A 20,092-nucleotide genomic window follows, 5' to 3' on the forward strand; every position below is an offset into this window, starting at 1 on the left:
GGAATAATGTTCTTTCTGCTCAACCTTTTATTCAAAGCTCTCAGAACATTACAATGGGGGTTTAAAACTACTTTGAGATTTGAGGAATGGTGAAGTTCAATAATCTGTCTCTGCCATTGGCTTTTACTTATAAATAAGCAACAGCAATCTCAATTCTAGCAGTGTTTTTTTTTTTTTTTTTTAATCACGAAAAATATACATGCAGTGACTGCACGAACTACTGAGGCTTAAATATAAATTGAAAGGAAAACCCTCTACATATTACAGAAGTGTGTAATAAAGGGGGCATACCTCATTTAGTGAATCCTCCCAAGATGAATCACAATGACTGCCTTTTGCCTGGATGTCTAAGATGATATTAGGGATCCAATTTCCTGAAACAACAAAAAACCTGGTGGTCACTAGACACTGAATGAACAAGGAAAGGTAAAGTGGGGATGTGGAGTGTTTAGGGGTAGATAATTTTGCCTTCTGTCTTGATGGAATCTCTACCATTCCTTTGGAAAGAAAACGAATCAGTGGCTTGCTGGATGAACTATCTGCATTTGTTAAATACATATTTGAAAAATGTTTATAGGTTTAGTGTCTGGAAAAACAAGCTCTCCCTTTCTGAACAGCAACAGCAACTGCAGCATCAGCTATCCCTTTTCAACCTTTGCAATTGGTCTGCATGTCTCATCTTTCTTTACAGATATCAAAAATTACTTGAGAGATTTAGATACTGGATTATATGGTACAAGTGAATGCATTTGAAGAGGGGTTGATCTCTGTAGTGTTTAATTATATGACTACTGATCTTCTGACTTATTAACTCCAGGTATCTGTATAATTTTTCTCACCTTTCCCTTCTGTTCTGCTGGCGTGATCTCTTGCAGCCTTCCTAAGCTTCTGAACATATCTTAAAACTCCTGTTAGTGGTATTCGCTGATCACTTTCATAAGCTGTGATAAAAACTGAAGGATAACGCTGAGATTAAAAAAAAACAAAAAAACCCTTGACAACTGATTTTCCCATAAAGACAGTAAACAAACTTTTCTCTATATATCTTACCGCACTGTTTGTTATGGTTTATCTAAAGCATAACTATTATATAATTAGCTGCTTCTAAAAATATATATATTACTCCTCAATTTAATTAGAAAAAATATTTTGGTCTGAAAATGACTACTTGCAACAGGTACACAGAAACATGAATCCTTTCCCCACTTCTACAGGGCTGATGCGTATCTGCTTGCTGAAGCTTACCAAAAGGAAAAGGAGCAATAGTCATGGAATGGTTCACCTTAAACAGTCAGAACAGCAGTTAAGATGTACTTTTACTCTTAATACACATATCAAAGTAGTTGTTTTATATAGCAAGATTGTACTACTTAATGAAGCTCTGTAACACAGCTAGCACATCACATCAAATAAAGTAAAATTTCCTCTGAGGTGACAATATCAAAGCCATAGCTCCTYTTCTTATTTCATTGTTTATCTTTGAAAGGTGTTTTCTTTGTGGAAAATAACTCCTTCCTCCTGTAATGAAGTCTGGAAAACCCAGTAGAACAATGGAACTTCCACAGAAGGGAAGAAAAGGGGTTGGGATTGGTTATACAATAATTAAATATATTACTTCCTAGCTGTCTGTAACTGAAACAGCTTTTTGAAGGCAATTGATCATTTAAGAAAAGCAGTTTAGTTAATTTTGACAGTCATCAAGACCCCATGCTAGATTATTACTGAAATAATTTCTATTTGTATTAATGATTCACTTTAGCACAAATAAGCAGCTCAGACAGTCTTTTTAAGTGCTGGATTTTAAAGCACTTAAAGGGTAAAATACAATTTAAAAAAATTCCAGTTACCCACTTTTTTCATTATTTTCTTATAAACTGCTATGCTTTTATTACTGCAGTATTTGATAAAGAAAGGTCAATTTTACCTGTGGCTTAATATTCTGGTAAGGACAATAGTTTTTGATATACTTCATACTTTTTTCATCTGCTAATGGATTTCCCCATTCTTCCTGTTCTTCTATTGTCAGTGGGAGATGAGTTTTCATCATTGTATTTAGAACATCTAGGAAAGGAGCCTTAAAAGTTATTAAAAAAAAGAAAAAAGTTGGCAAACATGACACAGGACCTCAAATACCTAGGCCAAAGTAATTTTCAAACAAATGAGAAATGTGAATTTTGAATTGGAATGTTTCCAATTCTGAAACTGGTGAAATGAAACTGAAAATACAGTTCAACCTTGTTTTCCATAAGAGATCTGCAACACCTCACCTGTAAGACCACGGCTCTGATAAGTTCTGGATCAGTGTTGCACAGGGCTCCTGCAAGAACTCCTCCAGCACTGGCAGCTGCTAGTGCTGTATATTTTGGCTGAGAAAATCCTAGTTCGTGCAGCAGCATAATGCAAGCCTTAAGATCATGCAGACCTTTAAGTTTATTGTGCTGACATCCATCTTTGTGCCAGCTAAGGCCTAGCTCTCCTCCACCCCTGAAATTTAAAACAATTCAAGTTGGAGTCTCTCTGGAAAACATCATGCAGCAAAGCTTCAGATAATGAAGGACAGCAGCAGTCACAGAATTGCAAAAAGAACTTGCCTTCCCAATTAACTCTTCCTTCCTCCATTCATGTCTTTACTGTCCTTTATGGCAGAAATACACAAAATGCAAATTAAAAAGTCCTTGTATGATCACTGATTAAATCCAAACAGCATCAAGGCACTATATGCACAATCTGTCCCTATGTGCTCTTATCCTAGAACTCATAGCTAAAGAAGCACTTTAGGGAAGTATTACTTTCCCTTTTATATCACTAATACTCATTAAAATAATTGGGAGTGTTATTTCTCAGCTCCTCCCTGAAATTCAGGATTTGCCTTTCGTGCACCTTAAATTATGAAGCTGTCAGTCAATTTCATTTTTTCTACTTTGTGAATTTTGAATGCTACATGAAAAATTACAAGTTGTAATATTTACAGAATTTTAAAATGAAATTTGTTCCTTTTCACAAAATTTCAATTTTAGTTTTAAGCCACCTAAAGTTTCCTTATTCAAGGTTAAAGTTTGAAAAGAATTAACTGATTAGTCTGCCTCTTTGGTACTGCCACTGCAAAAAAAATAGGATCCATTTATGTTAAGACACAGTTGTAGGAGGAAGAGCCACACAATGTTTGCCACTGGATTATCAGACTGTGAGTATATTTGTATACTGAATTTGTTTTGGCAGTGGTATTTCAAACAATTTTTCATTTTCTTCCCTTCCTTCCCCTCGCTAAAGTGAGTCTTCTGTCATCATCTTTACCTGCTGAATTATTATCTCAGTGAAAATGTGAAGCCTATTGTACATAGCAGTTTTATAAAACTAGCGTGTTTGTAGCTAAACAGGAGGCAGAGGATTTTGCCAATAAAAGAACAAGAGATGCAGGTTAAACACTTGGTTACAGTTGTAGAAATGAGAATGCTTTTTAGAAGGCAGATGGAACATTAATACGCAATACCCCAGGAAAAAGGAGGGTGGTAGCACAGCACTGCAGTTTGAATGTGCTCTCAAAAATCTTTTGAGCAAGGACAAGATGAGAAGTTCTGAGGTTATCTTAAGACTGAAAGTTAAATACAACTATACTATTGACTTAAGAAATCTGAACCAGTATGTGGTCTTCTAAGTATAATTTTTTTCCTTAGGAAAATTTATTTTGTTAAAATTGTTTTACTATTCTAAAAACAGAAAGTGAACAGCATGAAAGATCAGATACAGCTACATGAAAAAAATTATATGCCTGTTCAGTTTCATATCAAAAAATGTGTCCCAATTAAAAAAAAAAAATCTTAATTTCACTTTTTATTTGACTTACCTAACATGGCAATATGCTAAAATCCAACCCTCTTCAATTAACATCAGCTTTTCCTCTTTAAAGCTCATGTTCAAATCTATGCCGTAAGCTCCATATACATGAACGAGAAGTGGTTTCCTGTGCAGTTCTTTTGAATTTATATTATGAAAAACTGTAATTGGCACCAAAGTTTCATCCTGGAAATAAAGGAGTATTTTACAATAAAGGACATTTCAGAAATCTCAATGACATATGGCAATGAAAACTTCAATTATTTATTTTAAAATGTGTTTTTTTGATTACAGTAATTTTTTTCACTTAGATTGTACGAAGCACTCTTGAAAAATAAAGCAAGAGACTGAACCTCTGCTGGGTAGACTTACGGATGCAGAGTATAAAATTCATTTAAGTGCAACACCTGAGGTGTTTTAAACTATCAAAGCACCCAAGTCTTCCTTCTCCTTTTAACACCAAGAATATCTATTATTAACAAAATAGTTTACCATTTACTGCAGCACAAACTCTTTATTAACATCTCAAATTTTTTATACTTAGGCTGTTAAAACTTTCCTTTTTTGATTTCTACTGTGTAGACATTTGTCGGGTGTTCTTTTCAAGAACTGGCAACCTTTTTTTATCTTATAGAATATGATACCATCCATCAACTAGCAAGTCCAAATATATTATACAAAGCTTCTTGACTCATCAGGTATTGTTATCTCTTCTAGCATACCCAGATTAAGAATAACAAAAAATCTTATCACGACTTGTTCTTTTCTATAGCACTGAAGAAAACACCCACTGTTTAGTAACTACAGCACTAACTGCTCTTTATATATTTCTTTTTGATCTCTATTCCCTGCCAAATGCCTTTTCTTTAAATGGGAGAGGAGGAAGGGAAGAATAAAGGGAACAGGGAAAGGACTGAAAAATCTTACCTTGCTTTTAGCAAGTACACGTGTAGTGTGACAATTCTTAATAATTGGTACCTCTTGCTCAGCTTGTTCAGTGAGATTATTTTCTTTAAATGAATATGCAAAACGCTTGGGGGGGTGTACTGGGGAGGTGAGCTGAAAATAGCAAGTGCTGGTGGTGTGTTCAGGATGAGATTCCAATTCAAATGCACAGGCCCACGTAGGCAGCTGAGAAAACATAGCAATTTAAGTAAGACCCTTGCACTCCTCCTATACTTTGCCTAGTATGCCCTTTACAAGCAAAGATTTTGAGTACCAAGCTAATTATCTTCAGTTTATACCTAGCACAATCCACCTTTCTTTAAAATTCAGTATTAAAACAGTTGAAGTGAAAGACTAGTTAACTTTCTCCTTAAGACTGCTAGATAAGTTCAATAATCAAATAAATTGGAAAATAAATCAGAATTCAAATCCATTTTAAAATGAGCATTGTAAATTTTTAAAAATAAACCATTATTTTAAATAGATTCTGCATTGTTTTTTTCAGATCCTATTTCCCCTCTGATTTCCAGGTTCTACTTCAACACATTATATACAGCCAAGTCCGTATCAGTTGTTACGCTTCTGCTGCAAGTAAGCTCAGTAATGCTAAGCCACTTAAAACCCCTGGCTCTTAACTTTGTTCCTAGTGCCAGCCATTGTGAAGAACAAAACCTTTTCCTGGCACATTCACCCTCAGACACTTACTGCTATTTTATAGAAGATTTTTAACTCCGCTAAGAAGAAAAGAAATCAAGATTCATTCTTTGAGAGCAGCAGGAAGTTAGTCAAACCCTCCGCCAGGCCACAGCTTACTTGGGTTAGGCTGCTAGAGTCTTCTGAAATGGCAGCAAAAGTCAAAGTTCTACAGAGTAACTGCAGACCTTTTCTGAATAAATAAACTAAGACCGTTTTTAAAAATCAAAGGTTTCAGAGACCATAACAGAGCATTGTGTTTAAAAAACTTTATCTGAAGCAGTTTTTTAGAATATACCATTGGTAACTTGTTGCAATAAACTTCAAAGTTATTCATAGTGGCTTGTTGCCTAGAAAAACACTGGCAATAAATAATTTGGCTGAATGGTTTCCAGAAATCATATTTTTTAATTGAGTCACCCTGTCTTTAATCCACAAGTATTTAGCAACAACTACAGAAAGGAGAAAATATTTGCAAAAAAATGTACTGCAATATCAGTTTCCTCATTTATTATGGGATGGTGTCCATATTTATCTCCTGAATGTTCTAATCTCTCCTCTGGGACAGCCAGGCTTATTTCTTTGCTTAGACTGAGGTGTGTAACTAAAAATAAGCCCAGTAACACTAAGGAAAGTGTTTAGGGAATCAAGTACTATAAAATAGTACATTAGAAGCTGGCCATATGGTAAAAATCTTGACCTTAATAAGCTAAATACTGACTCACAGTATAACTGCTTTTAAACTTTACAAGTGCTACAATAAATCACGACGTGGAATCCTGAAGAACATCCTCAGGTAATACAATTAATCATGTTGACAAAATTGTCACTATTGTAGCTTCCATACCACTTCCACTCTCGGAATTTATCTTTGCTTTCAGGCCTGGATGCAACCCTGTCTAACATGCTCTGGGTGACCCTGCTGAGCAGGGACGTTGGACTAGATGATCTCCAGAGGTCCCTTCCAATCTTACTGATTCTATGATTCTATAATGTTATACTGAAAAATTTAATACAGTGCAGGAAAAATATTATGCTGCTTAATACAATTTGAAACATACCTTGATGGACTGAACTGAATGAGAAACAAAAGAAATCACATTTAAATACAGATGACCAGTATGCTGCAGGAACATAATACAGTGATTACTGAACATCTCCAAGTCTATTAGCTTGGTCTTTTCCTCTAAGGCATAAAATAACTGCCAGTTCTTCATGCCACTGGAAGCTACTGGTGCCTTCATCAACTGCAAAAGCAAAAAGAACAACCTGGCACTACTAAAGATGTAATAAGAGTTAATAAATGAGATGTACAGACGTATAGGTGATCTCATACAGCATTGTTACGGTGAAAGTGACCGCACTGGAGAATCCTGATTGTGTATGCAAAAACGAGCAAGTTGGATATACACTGCATTGACAGAAGGTGAAGTTTTCATATCTGAAGGTCAGCACTTCCCAGCTGTGCACTACATACAAGACGAGAACCTGCCATCTGAGCAGGCCAGCATTTCTTTTCAGAAAGTGGTGATATATTCTCTGAAATACTATTATTATACTACTATTATGAAGGAAAAGCAGCCAGTGAAAACACTAGAATGTGACTAAAAACTCTGGCATGGACAGGAGTAAATTTATGGAAAAAACTGCACAAGTCATTTTAATTTTCATATATTAATCCACTATTGATTTACATGTAATACATGCTTTCAGCATGGCCTGTTAAAATGCAGGCTGTTTGGTTATACAGACTGAARTCACCAAGTTATTTTAATACAGGGCAAATGGCAGTTAAAGCATAATTGTTACCAGATGAGTTAAAGTCAGATCAGCATGCTACAGGTGAAGGACTCCCCATATTACTGTCAGTCTTTGAAGCCATGCAGTTCTCTGCATGTCTAATTTTCTTAGGTTATTTCAGTAAGCTGCGGAGCACAGAATTAAAAGCCAGCCTCACTATGTCTACATGATCTGTAACATGCACCTGAATGAATACTACTAATCTTGTTAACAATTAAGATTACCTTATATTCTGCAGGCTCTCCATATGTAGTAAGAATATATAGCTCATCATTTCTATGCTCAATGTGATAAATGACCCCTTTTGTTCGTGCTTGTACAAGAACAGGTGCCTTAAAAGGATGGCTACAGTCAACCAGCCAAACTTCTGAGGTTGTCTTGCTGTTGCTGTTGATAGTAAGAAAGCGCCTGTCCTTTGTGCAATATATGTCCACAAAAAATCTGCAAGCAATTAAAAAAAAAATCTAAGCTTAAAATTAACATTTGAAAAATACATCACTTAGTTGATTCAGAATCATGTGATTCTAACTCCAAGGTAAGAGATAGCATGCCTATAATTAGATTGGCAAAGTTCCAGACTATGTGGTTCCCAAGCCCACTTCTATTGCATTTTTCCTGGAATTCAGAAAAACATAATTGTGCGTGAAATATGAAATCTGCAAGAACAGTTGTTGCCCAACTGAATTCATGCTTTTGCATCAGTGAGATGGACTGAAATGTCACAGGTGTATACAGGCTGCAAAATTCATGTAAAACCTAGAAATCTTTATCAAGCTAGTAAGCCTTTTTCAAGAAAAAAGTAATAAAGGACAATTAACATTAATAAAGGACATCACACGGGAACAGGAATAATCCAAGAAAAATAGCAGCTACTATAAATCAATAAATAGCCTAAGCATTACTGATCTAACTTTGGCTGAAGCAAGCAAGACAAAAAGACTTAACTTTTTAAAAAAGCACAAAAACCTATATGAAATAAGGCTGACAGTGCTGAAGTGATAAAGCTGGAAGCAAAAAAGGGAATCAACTGAGCAAACAAAAAGTCATACATGGAGACAAAGTAGCAGAAAGAAAAACACTCTGAAAAAAAACCTGAAAATAATACTGCTTAGTTTTGGATATGATTCAATTCAGTGCTGCTTCTAAGATCTAAGGCTGATTGGATTAACAATGAGCACGAGAGGAAAGATTATTTTTTTGATTTTCTTGACAGCCTTGACTGTATCTATTTGAGGTTTTATGTAGATAATGTGTAGATATGTAGAGAAGGAAAAAACAAAAAATTTCTCTCTTCTAAACTAGCTAATACTAGTTTAGCTAGTTTAAGGAAAAGTAACTCTGCTTATACAGCTATATTTTATCTTAAGAGACCACATAGAACCTGGAAGCAGAATACCTGTAAGGGAAGGGTAATACTATTCCCATATGCAGAATTAATGAAATAATAGTTACTGTATCCAGGTTAGATGTCTGTATTAAATTTATACAAAGCTTTGCAAAGCATGCAGAGAAAGTAAATCAAAGTCTGGAAAATGGCTTTTTCCTCCATGATAACAGGACTAGTATGTTCAGTCCAAGGTAAAATTGGAAATTACACAAACACCCCAAAATAGCAGAGCTCAAGAAAATATCTACTAATTTTAAATGGTTCTAAAATCTAGAGTGGCTATCTATCTAGAATGATAGCCAGTGACTGGATGCTAATACTAAACAGGTTCAGGCTGGAAGTCAGATTCACATTTCTAAATAAATGACAGTAATTAGAATGTTTCATTTGGGACACGGCACTTTGTCATTTTCAATCTCTTGAAGTGGCTATCTAAGAGAAAAACTACCTCTAGCACAAAACTCCAGAAGGTTTCATGAAGAAATTGCATGGCTGAGCATTGTAATCTTTGATACGCAGGGCAGAAAACATGACTGCAATAATGATCCTTTTAGGCTTCAAAATATTTGCTTGCTAAACGAAAGTAAACTTTAGACAACATTTTCAGTGCTTTTAATTATTTGCAGGTAGAGGAACTTATTTATTTATTTATTTATTTATTATTACCAGTCTTCCTATTTATACTCTCTTGACATCTTTAGGATGACAGGGAAAGCTGAGTTTCTGAAGTCTGCAAGGAATCAGCCTCCTACCTCTCTTAAATATTTGCAAATTTTGTGAGAGCTGGATACTGCATTTAGTAAGATTCCAACAGTTCAGCTCTGCTAACTTCATTTCTAAAGGAGTCAACTGAAAAGCAGGCTATACTTCTCCCCAAGTAACCAGACCTTGATATCACAATAGTTCTTGAGGTTGTCAATGTATGTTGGGTTTTTTTGGTTTTTTGTTTTTTAAGGAAGTCAAGAAATCTTCAGCTTCTAAAAAATACTTGATTGCAAGTAAAATAGTGAGATATAAAACAGAACTGTTCAATGGCAATACAAAAGAAGGTCTTGTTTTCTCCCACTGACAATTGAGTTCAGTTATAAGCTGCGCTAGCAGATGAACCTTTAGAGTAAGTTTCTATTAGATTTACTATAATGACTATGACCTTCAGAATTATGTCAACAGTTTCCCTGTAGGGAAGTGTCAGGTCAGTGTACCTTGCTTTTAAAAATGTATGTATTAAATACAGTTGGAAAAAAGGATCTTATTTACTCCATCTCAATTGTAGATTTTTCTCTGTTATTTTCAGATGGAGTATAATTGAAATTTCTTTACTGAACCCGTAACTTTGGATGAAGAATAATCACAAATATTTACAGTATAGCATATAAATCTAGTATCTTCATGCTACAAGGCTGAAAAACTGGTTCTGCACACAATTTAGCAAGAGCCTTCTTGTCTGCCTAAACCACTCCTTAAAGAAAGGTTATTGAGAGGGTATTCAGTCAACAATAGTTCTATCTCTGGGCATGCTATAATGATTTTGCTCATCCATTACCCAGAGCAAGGATTCACCTGAACTTCTCTGGTTTTTAAAAGATGCATCAGACATCAATAGCAGAGAAAACAAAATGAAATCCACAGTCTGATATACCCTGTATGAAACCATCACACTTTCATTAAAGGACACTCTGACCTGAGACTGACCTTGACATTTATAAACTCAGCTGAACTCATGAGGTAACAGAGAAAAGTTAAATCTTCGTTGATCACAAATCAAGAGAACAGAGCACATTCTCAGACTCCATATGGCAATACTGACAACAGAACACAACTTAAATGACTTATACCATTTGGAATATGATAAAGATTTTTTTTTCCAAATAAGTTGTGTGTTACATATAGAATACTCTACAATATGTGAAGAACTTACTTACTATATTTTAGATAAATATTACCTTGCATCTTGTTCTGTGTAAACTAAGTTGGTATGTTTCTCATTAGTGAAAGTTGTCATGTACACTTCCTGGCATTTAAGATTCTTCTGACTTGTGTAAAACAGAACATCACTTGTAGCCCATTCTGGAAAAAAAGACAAATGCACATCAAATTTGAAACAGTATATTGTATTACTGCGAAAAAAGCTAAAAGAAACTTTTTTTTTTGCTGTCTGAAAGCAAGGCAGCCGAATTTATATAGAAAAAAAAAGTTGAGAATGTAACTTGAGTATGATACTAAATTATTTTTGGCCCTTCTGCTCTGGTTAAATTAAGGTTATCACTGGCTTTGTAGTTAATTCAATACTTCTGATTTGCTTTAAAAGAGGGATGGGGGGAAAAAAAACATTACTTACAGGAATTTGTTTTCTTCAAGATATGCTGCATATGTATCATGACCAAACCTTATACAAGCAGTAGGACCAGAAATCTCTCAGTACTCACGTGGAATAGTGAGGACCACTCAGCGAAGTCTTGCATGTACACAGAAAACATTCAGCTTGTACTTCTTCCTAACAATGTCTGTACTTTGGAAACTCTAAGGCTCCTCTTAGAAATCTGAGATAGATAGGTGGTAGCTGCACACACAGGCAATTGCTCTTGAAAACTAGTTACAGCTACGTAACTTTTTCTTCTCCAGTGCTCATCTGTATGTATACTCTCACACTGGGTAACTCTGAAAATGTAGAGTTTCCACAATACACTACCTGCCTGATGGAGGATCCCAGAACCCCTTATTCAATAAATGGTGAAGGACTCCTACCTGCAATGTTGTATCACCCTGGGTAATCTGAAAGTGGTGTAATTCAAGAGGAAAGGATAAAACAAACTTCAGGTGGCAGATGTCACCAATAGAGAATTTCAGCAGAATCCTCACTAATGTCATTTAGCTCCAGTTCTGAATGCTACAAAGTAGCAGCCTCCATTCTACTTTTTACCAGGCTGGCCGCCTAACTGGCAAAGGTTCAGAAGGAAGGATTTTACACTCATGATGTAAAAGGACAAAGCATGATTAATAGCCAAAGCCCAAAAAGCGTGCAACAGAGCATAGCATTGACCTGAACCTCCTCATTCTTTTTGATGAAATGATGGCTACGAAATCTGGTAAAAGATGAAGAAGGAAGCAGAGCCATCAAAAAGCAAACTCCACCAAGATTTAAGGAAGAGAGTCAGTACTACTGAGGGACCCTAAAAGTCCTTTCTGAAAGTCTTATTGATCTCCTGAGCTCCAAGACATAAAGGAGTGCCAGTCCTGATTTGTCAGACCACTGAGCTAATCAGTGAGCATGGAATACCTCTCAGTCTGAATGGCAAGAGAAGAAAATCCAAACGCTCATACTAGCTGGTATTCAACACTGCCAGAACCATAATAACAACATAACTGCACAGAGATTAGGAAAGCATGTAGGGATYTCTTTGCACTGTATCTACTGTGTGTAACTGAAGTAGGATGTTTTATCAGTACATGTTGCCTCACACCTGGGGCAGACAGGAAAACATGCATTAATGCATTACAGCAGTGGAGTGACTGACGGTGATTTCTAGAGCTCCATGAACAGTTAACTAAATGTTGAAAAAGGCAGGCTGCAGTTGACAAGGAACTGAGGACAGCACCTTTATATCCCAGAGGCTGGGGCAGGCCACAAAGATTTCTGCAGCTCTGAGTCCTAGAGATCAAGAATCTTAAAATAAAATAAAATAAATAAATAAATAAATAAATGAAAGAGCCTACATCAGCTGATAATGGTCCAGGGCTGAACAGAGTAAAAGTTTACATAGTCAGCAACATAATAAAGAGGACATAAGATCTCCAACATTGCGTATGACTGCATGCAAACCATGTAGAGAACAGATACAGCACGTGCCTCGTGAGTACTGCTGAGATAAAAATTCTTCAGCTTTCTCTGCTTGTGTAAGCGTTCCCCAACATTCAAAACATACATATAAATAGGGAAGCCTCGCTAACCCAAAGTTTATTAATCGGAACGATCCAGCCAAATTACTGCTGTCTTTGCAGTTCAAAGTGTTACTGGATGCTCTTAGGCATAAATATTAATTTTCAGTACAATACCTGAGTAATTACCACATTGAAGTAATATAAACAATTGCTATTTGAAACGCAATGTGGCTCCAACATGTACAAGGCAGCTGAGGTTTCACTACAAAGATGAGCCTTTACTAGGGAAATCCAAGTTCTTCTAGGATAACTTTTAAATAACTGCAGATGTAAATTTTTGAGAACTTTCATTTGTCTGTCTGCTATTGCACATCATCCAGTATGAGCATATACTCTTTTTGGTCATAAAATCTGACTCTCTTGCTGTGTATCTCACTTACATCTGTACAAAATGGTTGTGATCAGTACCATTCTGATTTGTCATTTTTTGTACTCTGTTATCAGCCGTAATCTGTCACATCTACAGAGTCAAGTATGGTAGAAAATGTCACTGGCTTGTCTTATGGTCTGATTTTCAACAGGCATTATAAACTTTGATTGTGCAAACACTGCATTATTGCTCATTTTCATTTCTGAAAACTAAGTAAAATTTCCTGCTTACAAATTCTTGCCCAGTCAAATTGCTTACTGCAATGTGTATACTTGATGACATCCAACAATAATAATCTTGTAAGATTATTGTATATACACTGTTGCACTCTCTTTGCTATATTCTTTAATATGCTATAAAACAGAAAGATTTTCCATTCTTTTTCATTTACCTTTGCATATTTTAATGGCAAAATAAAGCTCTTTGATCTATTCTGGTGCAATRAAGTCCACAAAAATAATGAAAAGAAGTCCTAGCTGATTTCAGTGGACTCTGAATTGTAACTCACATCCTGGAGTCCACTGGAAACTCCTGCCAATGCTCAGTACTTAGCACTTACATACATTTCAGAAGAGCTGAATGCCTGCACCTATCAGTGATTTCAGTTGTAGCTGCAGGGGTTCAATACCTGGAAAATTTCTCAAAAAGATCCTTCTATTGCAAACAGTTATGTCAGTAAATTTTTACAGAAGCATACTGAATTCAGTAAAAAAGCATAATGTGCATAGGTTTTCAAACATGTATAAATGTTTGCCTTTACAATGAAGGAACACTTGTACCATGAAAGGATTTACTTTCATTCCCATCAAATAACTTGTAAAAATTATGCAGTGTGGAAAAGGTCATTTGTCTAAAGGCACAATTCAACAGCTATAAGCATTACATCCAGCAACGTTACCTCCTTTTTTGTTTATAACAAGTACAAGCATTTTTTTTTGTTGGCTAAGAAAAATGTTTTATTGAAAGTTGATGTGGTCAACAGGATATTTATAAATAACTTACCAAAACTAAAAATATTTGGAATGACTTTTTCTATGACAGGAAAATCATCAAGTTTCATAATAACACAGGTTGCCTCTTCAGAATTTTCACTTTTTAGGCTGGCAGCTATATACCTCTGATCTGGTGAAATTCTGATCCGTTGAATATGGGCATCAGAAAAGCCAGTATGTTCAGTATTGAATAAAACTTTAACATTTGCTTCATCTACTGCATAAAACAATACAAATAAAAAATGCTGTAATTAAGGAACTAAAAAAAATGAACAGGAATTGTTAAATCAAGTTATTGATTATTAACAAGTCTGCCTGCAATATTCACAAGTATACTGCTGGAATTAATTAGCATCAAATATTTGTTTTATGAAATATTTTCATATTTGCAAAAATATTTTTTTGAAAATGAACAAAAAATTACAGATCCAAAAAAAGCTTATTTTTAAAATTATTTCAAAAGTATAGATTTTGGCTTCTGATGAATGTATTGAAATTCAGATACCTGAAATACACTTGTTTTTACTAAATACAATTAGTAACCAATTTTTTTCACCCTCTCAGAAATTAAAAAAAAAGGGAATGTACTTAACCTTTTTAAAAGTTTTAAGCCAGGACTCCGAAAAGAAATGACTTCTCTTTTTCCTCTCCAGAAACTTACCAACATCCCAAACCAGTAAGTTATGATGAAAATCTTAATACAGTATTTATACTATTACAGCAATACAAGATAACTTAAACATATTATCCTGGTAAACATGAAATACTGTAATTAGAGATTCAAAATGGTAAGTATCTACAGTAGCCTACTGTTATAGGCTCAGTATCCATATATACTATTCCCTAGTTCTTTTCACCTCACTTCTCTGATTCAGGATTCTAAAATTATTTCATGATCATTAGAGAATTTTAACAGAATATTTTATTTGTAATACAGTTACATTATTTTTAGAAACCAAGCAATTAAGCTTTAATGAAAGAAAAGTATCCTAAATAATTGATACATGCAGAATATTTTTCACAATCATACCACGTTAGGAAATATCTTACCATCATCTGCTTTTGAAAGAAATATGCAGCCATTTTCTTCAAAGTACACATTTTCTCCAAACCTAATCTGTTAAATGCAAAACAAATGTGTTTCGAGTCCAGTACATGTGTAAAATAAATCTTGGTTATTTGTTAAATATTGGACTATTTTCCAACAGAACCTTTTCTTAGGACTATTTTCTGTGTCAAACACAATTGTAATGTAACAAATGAAAGAAAATATATCTGATATTGAAAAGGGGAATGAATGAGTTATGTGCATCAGAGATTCATTAAGCTACCTATTTGTCCTCTAAACTTAATGAGCTACTTAGATCAGCTGCATTTTTTCTTGCAACTTAAAAGTTCTCGAGTTCTTTGTCAAAAAGTAGGTAGATGATTATTATATAGTTTGTTTTTGACTATGAAGAAATTAAATTCAAATACACTTTTTATAACTGGTATGAGCTGTTCTAAAAACATGTTCTATGCTGTTAAGCATAGTTATAAGAATATTCAAAAATCAAAACTACCACCATAAAATAAACAGTGAAACAGCATTTTTTAGCAGGAATGGCTTCACTGCCTCTTGTTTGTACTAAATCWTGGCAAATGTTTATATTATTTGCCACTTACCCTCGGGCTGCTCAAATTGAATGTATACTTGTTGTACAATCCCTCTAATTTTTGCTTGATTCTTTCTGTCATAGATTTGTATCCCGCTGAAATTTCATTCCAGTTTTCTTGCTCTGACCTCAGAAGGTCCTTGTACAAAAGCTCTGATGTTAATGCAGATGGTTTTTTTTTTCCTTTGCGAGAAACTTTTGTCACTTTCTGCTAAATAGGGAAAGACAACAATGACTGTAAACCAGCACTCTATTCAAATATGAATATGGTCATTTGTTAAAGTCAATGAGATAATAACAGTCAATTAATGTCAGTAAGATAATCCTTCCTAAGCTGTGGACCCACAAAATAACTTTGCATTATTACAACAGTATGAATCATTAAAAAAAAAAAAAAAAAAACATTTGGGATGAAGTGTCCTTTCAGTCCTTTTTGATCTTTCAGGAGGGAATTTTCAAATGTACTTTTGAAGCATTTATTGAAGTTTCTTCTCCAAAATTTAGGTTACTCTTAATTGATTATAGGTATGTTTGTTCTTGTCCTAGAATCAGTTTTCTAGTTAATTTTTACTGAATTGTATTATTTCTCTTTCTTCAGAAGTGTTTTCTCACATTGTTTTCCTATCATTTCCAATCTTTCCCATCATTTTCTTCTCTTGACAGCAACGCCTTCCTCCACTCTAGCTAGCAGTCCTGGCTGGTTGCTCTGGTCTTTGCTCCACCTTCTCAAAACTGTCGGTTTAAATGTTCTTTGGGCCAGGAAGTAAACTGAAGCAGTGAACTGATACAAGTTCTGTAACATTTTTCATCAAGAATAAACTCATAGAACTGGTTTTCTGGCCAGAGCCACGAGCTGACTACTGCTGCCCATCTGCCTGCCAAAGTCATATCTCCTCTTGTTAAAAATGTGTTAAAATTGCTAACACAAAATTGGCTCTTTTAGCTTTCTGTAAAGCCTCTTGTTATTTGATTAAATAACAAGTTAAACATCATATACTACAGTACTACAGTACAAATGACACAAAGTAGCACTTTATAACACTTGATATATTATGTAAATGTCTTTAAACTTAAAAAACAGCATACACCTGTATACCACCCTCACTCCGCAGCCAAGAACTGTTGTTTTGCTCCTGTTTTCTCTTCACAAATGCCTGAGATTTTAAATGTTAACAATATGGATAGTTCCTCTGTTCCAAAGCCTGTACGCTCCAATTACCAAACTCTCTGTGAATGTTAACTACATCAGTCATGAGAGCATATGAACATTCATTATATAGACAGTTGCTCCAGTCCAGTATATCAACTCAGAAGCAGTTCAAAAAAACTAAGAAAACACTTAAAGAAGCTCCAGAACAACTGGGAAATTGCATTGTGAAGGAAAAGAAAACGAAAGTTACTTGTACCCCCCTCTCCCATTTATGGGGACAAATGGAAGTGGAAAAATTGCTTTGATCAAGAAAAGGGAACACTATCCCTGAAAACAGAAGCAAGCAAAAACCCCACAGTTGCCACAACTGGATGCCAAGGAAAGAGTAAGAATGGGGTGAGCATAGATGATACTCCCCCAAAAAGTATCCTCCCAGCATTTAACTGATCTTAGTGCAGGAATTTCCTAAGCTGAAAGTGGTTTCTGGATATATAAAAGTGGACATTTAAAAACTTCTTTTTCACGTACACATAGAACCTCCCCTTAGACCTATATAAAAYTGTAGGATCCACAACTTTTTTTGGCAGGTTCCACAGATCTATTGCCTTCTTTGCAAAGATTCCTCCTCCTTTTGCTTGAGCAGTTCCCATTATACTTATTTAAAAATACTATATAAAGCTAACGGCAGCATAGACATCTATTAAGGAAGCTACTGTACAACTCTATCACATGGAGGTAAAACCAGTCATCTAGAAGAGTATCTAGGGAGATTTTGAGGATAGTAAAGGAGCTCAGTGACTATCTGCTTGCAAATATTTACTCCAAGGCAAGCAGCCTTCCTCCCAAAGACCACCTGTTTGCCTCCTGGAGCCAGTGCTCATAGACCTGCATTTATAACTGTCAGTGAACTGCCAATTAATAAATAGGACAACAAAATCTTATCCATCAATTCTTCAAATATTCTCCTTGAAACAGTTGTTTACATTTCAGACATAGACTTAGCAACATTAGCTTACATTATTGTAAGAAATAAAAAGGGGTTGCAATATGTATTTTGAAGACAATCTTCAAATCACCTTTGAAGAAATATCAAGTTGAAATCATTTTAGAACCACTGTACATTCTTCTGGAAATATGTCTAAGATAAACCAAAACAGCAATCGTTTTACATTGTGCATATAAATTGATATATTGATGGTTGTCACACCACAATAAGCTTTTACTTTTGGAGTACCATTACAACACTGTACTAGAAGATACAGGGACAGAAGAACTGAAATGATTTCAGGCCATTTTCTGGATGTGTATCTAGCATGCTACATTACCACTGTTTTACCCAGTATTTACTTACAAAAATAAATCCAAGTAATTTTTAAAAGAAGTTTATCACATGGGAACGCAACTGCGAGACATCAAATATTCTAATATGCTGCAAACTGTGACTCATTGGTCAGCACAGAAAAAGGCCAAGTTTGTTGAGCACTGAGATGTCTCACAGTGTCTAAATCTGGTATCATCAGTTTGGACACTTTGTCTCTATACTGGCTAATGTCTCCTTGCAGTTTTACCCTGACACTTTAACTGAATCCTTCAGGAAGATACTATTAAAAAAAAAAAAAAAACTGCTAGAGCAGCAAAATCAACCAAAGTGCACTTTGACATTGAAACAGAGAAGTTGAACAAAGTCATATGTCTTTGATCATAACTGAAATCCTAGTATCCTAAAAATATCCTCGAAATCCTTCCTGCTTCAAACTCTTAAGGAAAAATGTGTTTTCTTGACATATGAAATAATGTGGCTAGCTTCCTTAACAGATGGGTCCAAACGGCTTTTGGCATTAAGTCTACACTTAAACAGCATACCTTGCAGGAAAAGTATCTCCACTGTAGAATGCTTCCAGGTGACACAGTGCTGTTGTAAGTATTTCCTGAGCAGTCCAGGATGTGGCATATTTTTGGTTTTATTTGACTACAAAGATATTTTGTTTGAAGATGGTTATGCTTAGAGTAGTATTTGACACTGAAGCTCAGTGCTTGGAAAAAATTTTGCACTCCAGTACATGACATCCAAATCTTCATTTCTTAACAGTCCACCTGAAATTTCTGAAAATCCCAAACTGCTGGTTATTTACACTGTGTATGTGAAATATTCATTAAAAAAACTTGAGGTAGACCTTTTTAAAATAGCAACAGTATTTTACCTTTCAAAATAACTTGCTAAGTAAATCAGAAAAGAAAAAAAATAGTAAAACTTGTTTCTTCACGACTCGTATAAACGGCTTAGCTTGCAGTTCAGCCTGCCACCCTTCTCCAAAATGCGCTTCCAGACAGCGGCAAGTTTAGGTCTAGTGAAACTATCAATAAATGGAAAGGAAGATGAAACTATGCATCTGTTTAAATGTTCAGAAACCAAAACCAGGAGGGTTCCGGGGAGATTTTTTTTTAAGTATCATCTCATAAAATCACTTTATGCCAGGAAAGCAGAAGAACAGCAAACAGATAGACGCCACTCGCAAGAAAATTAAAGACTGCAGCATTTCGCGTGCGTGTGTGTGGGGGTGGAAACACCCCTCGTGTTTCGCAGCCCCGTGGTACCCCCGGCCCGGCCCGGCCCACCCCGGTGAGGCCCGCCCCGGCTCTGTTCCCCCGCCACGCAGAGGTGGAGGCGCCGCCGGCCCTGCCCTCACCGCCGCGGCAAGGCTGTGCCGGTGGCGCGCAGCGCCCGCGGCCCCGCGCAAGCACTCGCCGTCGCAGCCCGGCCTCGACGCGCTCCCCCTCCCGCGGCGGCGGCGCTGCCCTCGGCTAAGATGGCAGGCGAGCGCGCGCCTTCCCGGCTGCCTCGGGTCCTGCCCGTAGCCAACATGGCGCCAAGGCGCTTCACGCAGCGGCGACCAGCGCTGATGTCAGAGGGGGAGCGCGGCGGGGGCGCCCGCCACGCCGGGCCGCTGCTTCCTGGGTCACTCACGTTTCACGCACGCGTCCCGTTTCGCCCCCGGGGCGCTAAGGCGGCAGCAGAGCCGTTTCGAGGCGCGTCCGCAGAGGCGGCGTGCGCCTGCCGCGCACCCCGGCAGCGCTGCCGCTGCGGGCAGGTGGCGAGCGCGCCCGAACGGGCACGTCTGCTGCCCTTAACAAAGATGGCCTCCCGCGCCCTCTCTCCCGAGCCCTAGCCCGGTGCAGGCAGCTGCCGGAGCTTGTCGGGGGCCGCTCTCCGCCGGCCAGGGCCGCCGCTCCCCGCGCACGGAGCGGGGGGTCTCTGCGCGCCCCCGCCGCCGCGTCAGCCTGGGGCGCTGCCTGTCGCCGCCGCATGGCCGAGGCTGACGGCTCCCC

General features: G+C 36.7%; 2 protein-coding genes across 8 annotated transcripts in view; one reads left to right on the forward strand and one right to left on the reverse strand.

Annotated features, from left to right (window-relative positions):
- Nucleotides 1-20,051, reverse strand: part of PREPL (prolyl endopeptidase like) — a 31,304-nt gene extending 11,253 nt beyond the window's left edge. Inside the window, exons 1-14 of one of the 7 annotated variants that reach the window (XM_085315863.1) lie at nucleotides 19,731-20,051; nucleotides 18,629-18,868; nucleotides 15,626-15,826; nucleotides 15,011-15,077; nucleotides 13,971-14,177; nucleotides 10,603-10,726; nucleotides 7,497-7,713; nucleotides 6,534-6,719; nucleotides 4,762-4,965; nucleotides 3,845-4,020; nucleotides 2,268-2,484; nucleotides 1,925-2,074; nucleotides 840-966; nucleotides 292-374 (exon numbers count right to left, since the gene is read on the reverse strand). In XM_085315863.1, the coding sequence (XP_085171989.1) occupies nucleotides 292-374; nucleotides 840-966; nucleotides 1,925-2,074; nucleotides 2,268-2,484; nucleotides 3,845-4,020; nucleotides 4,762-4,965; nucleotides 6,534-6,719; nucleotides 7,497-7,713; nucleotides 10,603-10,726; nucleotides 13,971-14,177; nucleotides 15,011-15,077; nucleotides 15,626-15,826; nucleotides 18,629-18,844 (2,175 nt within the window). In that variant the 5' untranslated portion in view covers nucleotides 18,845-18,868; nucleotides 19,731-20,051. Of the gene's footprint in view, nucleotides 1-291; nucleotides 375-839; nucleotides 967-1,924; nucleotides 2,075-2,267; nucleotides 2,485-3,844; nucleotides 4,021-4,761; nucleotides 4,966-6,533; nucleotides 6,720-7,496; nucleotides 7,714-10,602; nucleotides 10,727-13,970; nucleotides 14,178-15,010; nucleotides 15,078-15,625; nucleotides 15,827-18,628; nucleotides 19,374-19,730 lie in introns of those variants that run through there. The other 6 variants (XM_085315862.1, XM_085315861.1, XR_014897125.1 and 3 more) reach the window with 6 other exon arrangements.
- The window catches only part of CAMKMT (calmodulin-lysine N-methyltransferase), a 221,828-nt gene continuing 221,308 nt past the window's right edge, over nucleotides 19,573-20,092 (forward strand). The window contains exon 1 of the mRNA XM_085315783.1: nucleotides 19,573-19,931. Coding sequence (XP_085171909.1) covers nucleotides 19,573-19,931 — 359 coding nt within the window. The remainder of the gene's footprint in view (nucleotides 19,932-20,092) is intronic.

Source organism: Rhea americana, unplaced genomic scaffold (assembly GCF_003343005.1).
Source record: "Rhea americana isolate MKP2758 unplaced genomic scaffold, rheAme1 scaffold_44, whole genome shotgun sequence".
Lineage (NCBI taxonomy): Eukaryota > Metazoa > Chordata > Aves > Rheiformes > Rheidae > Rhea > Rhea americana.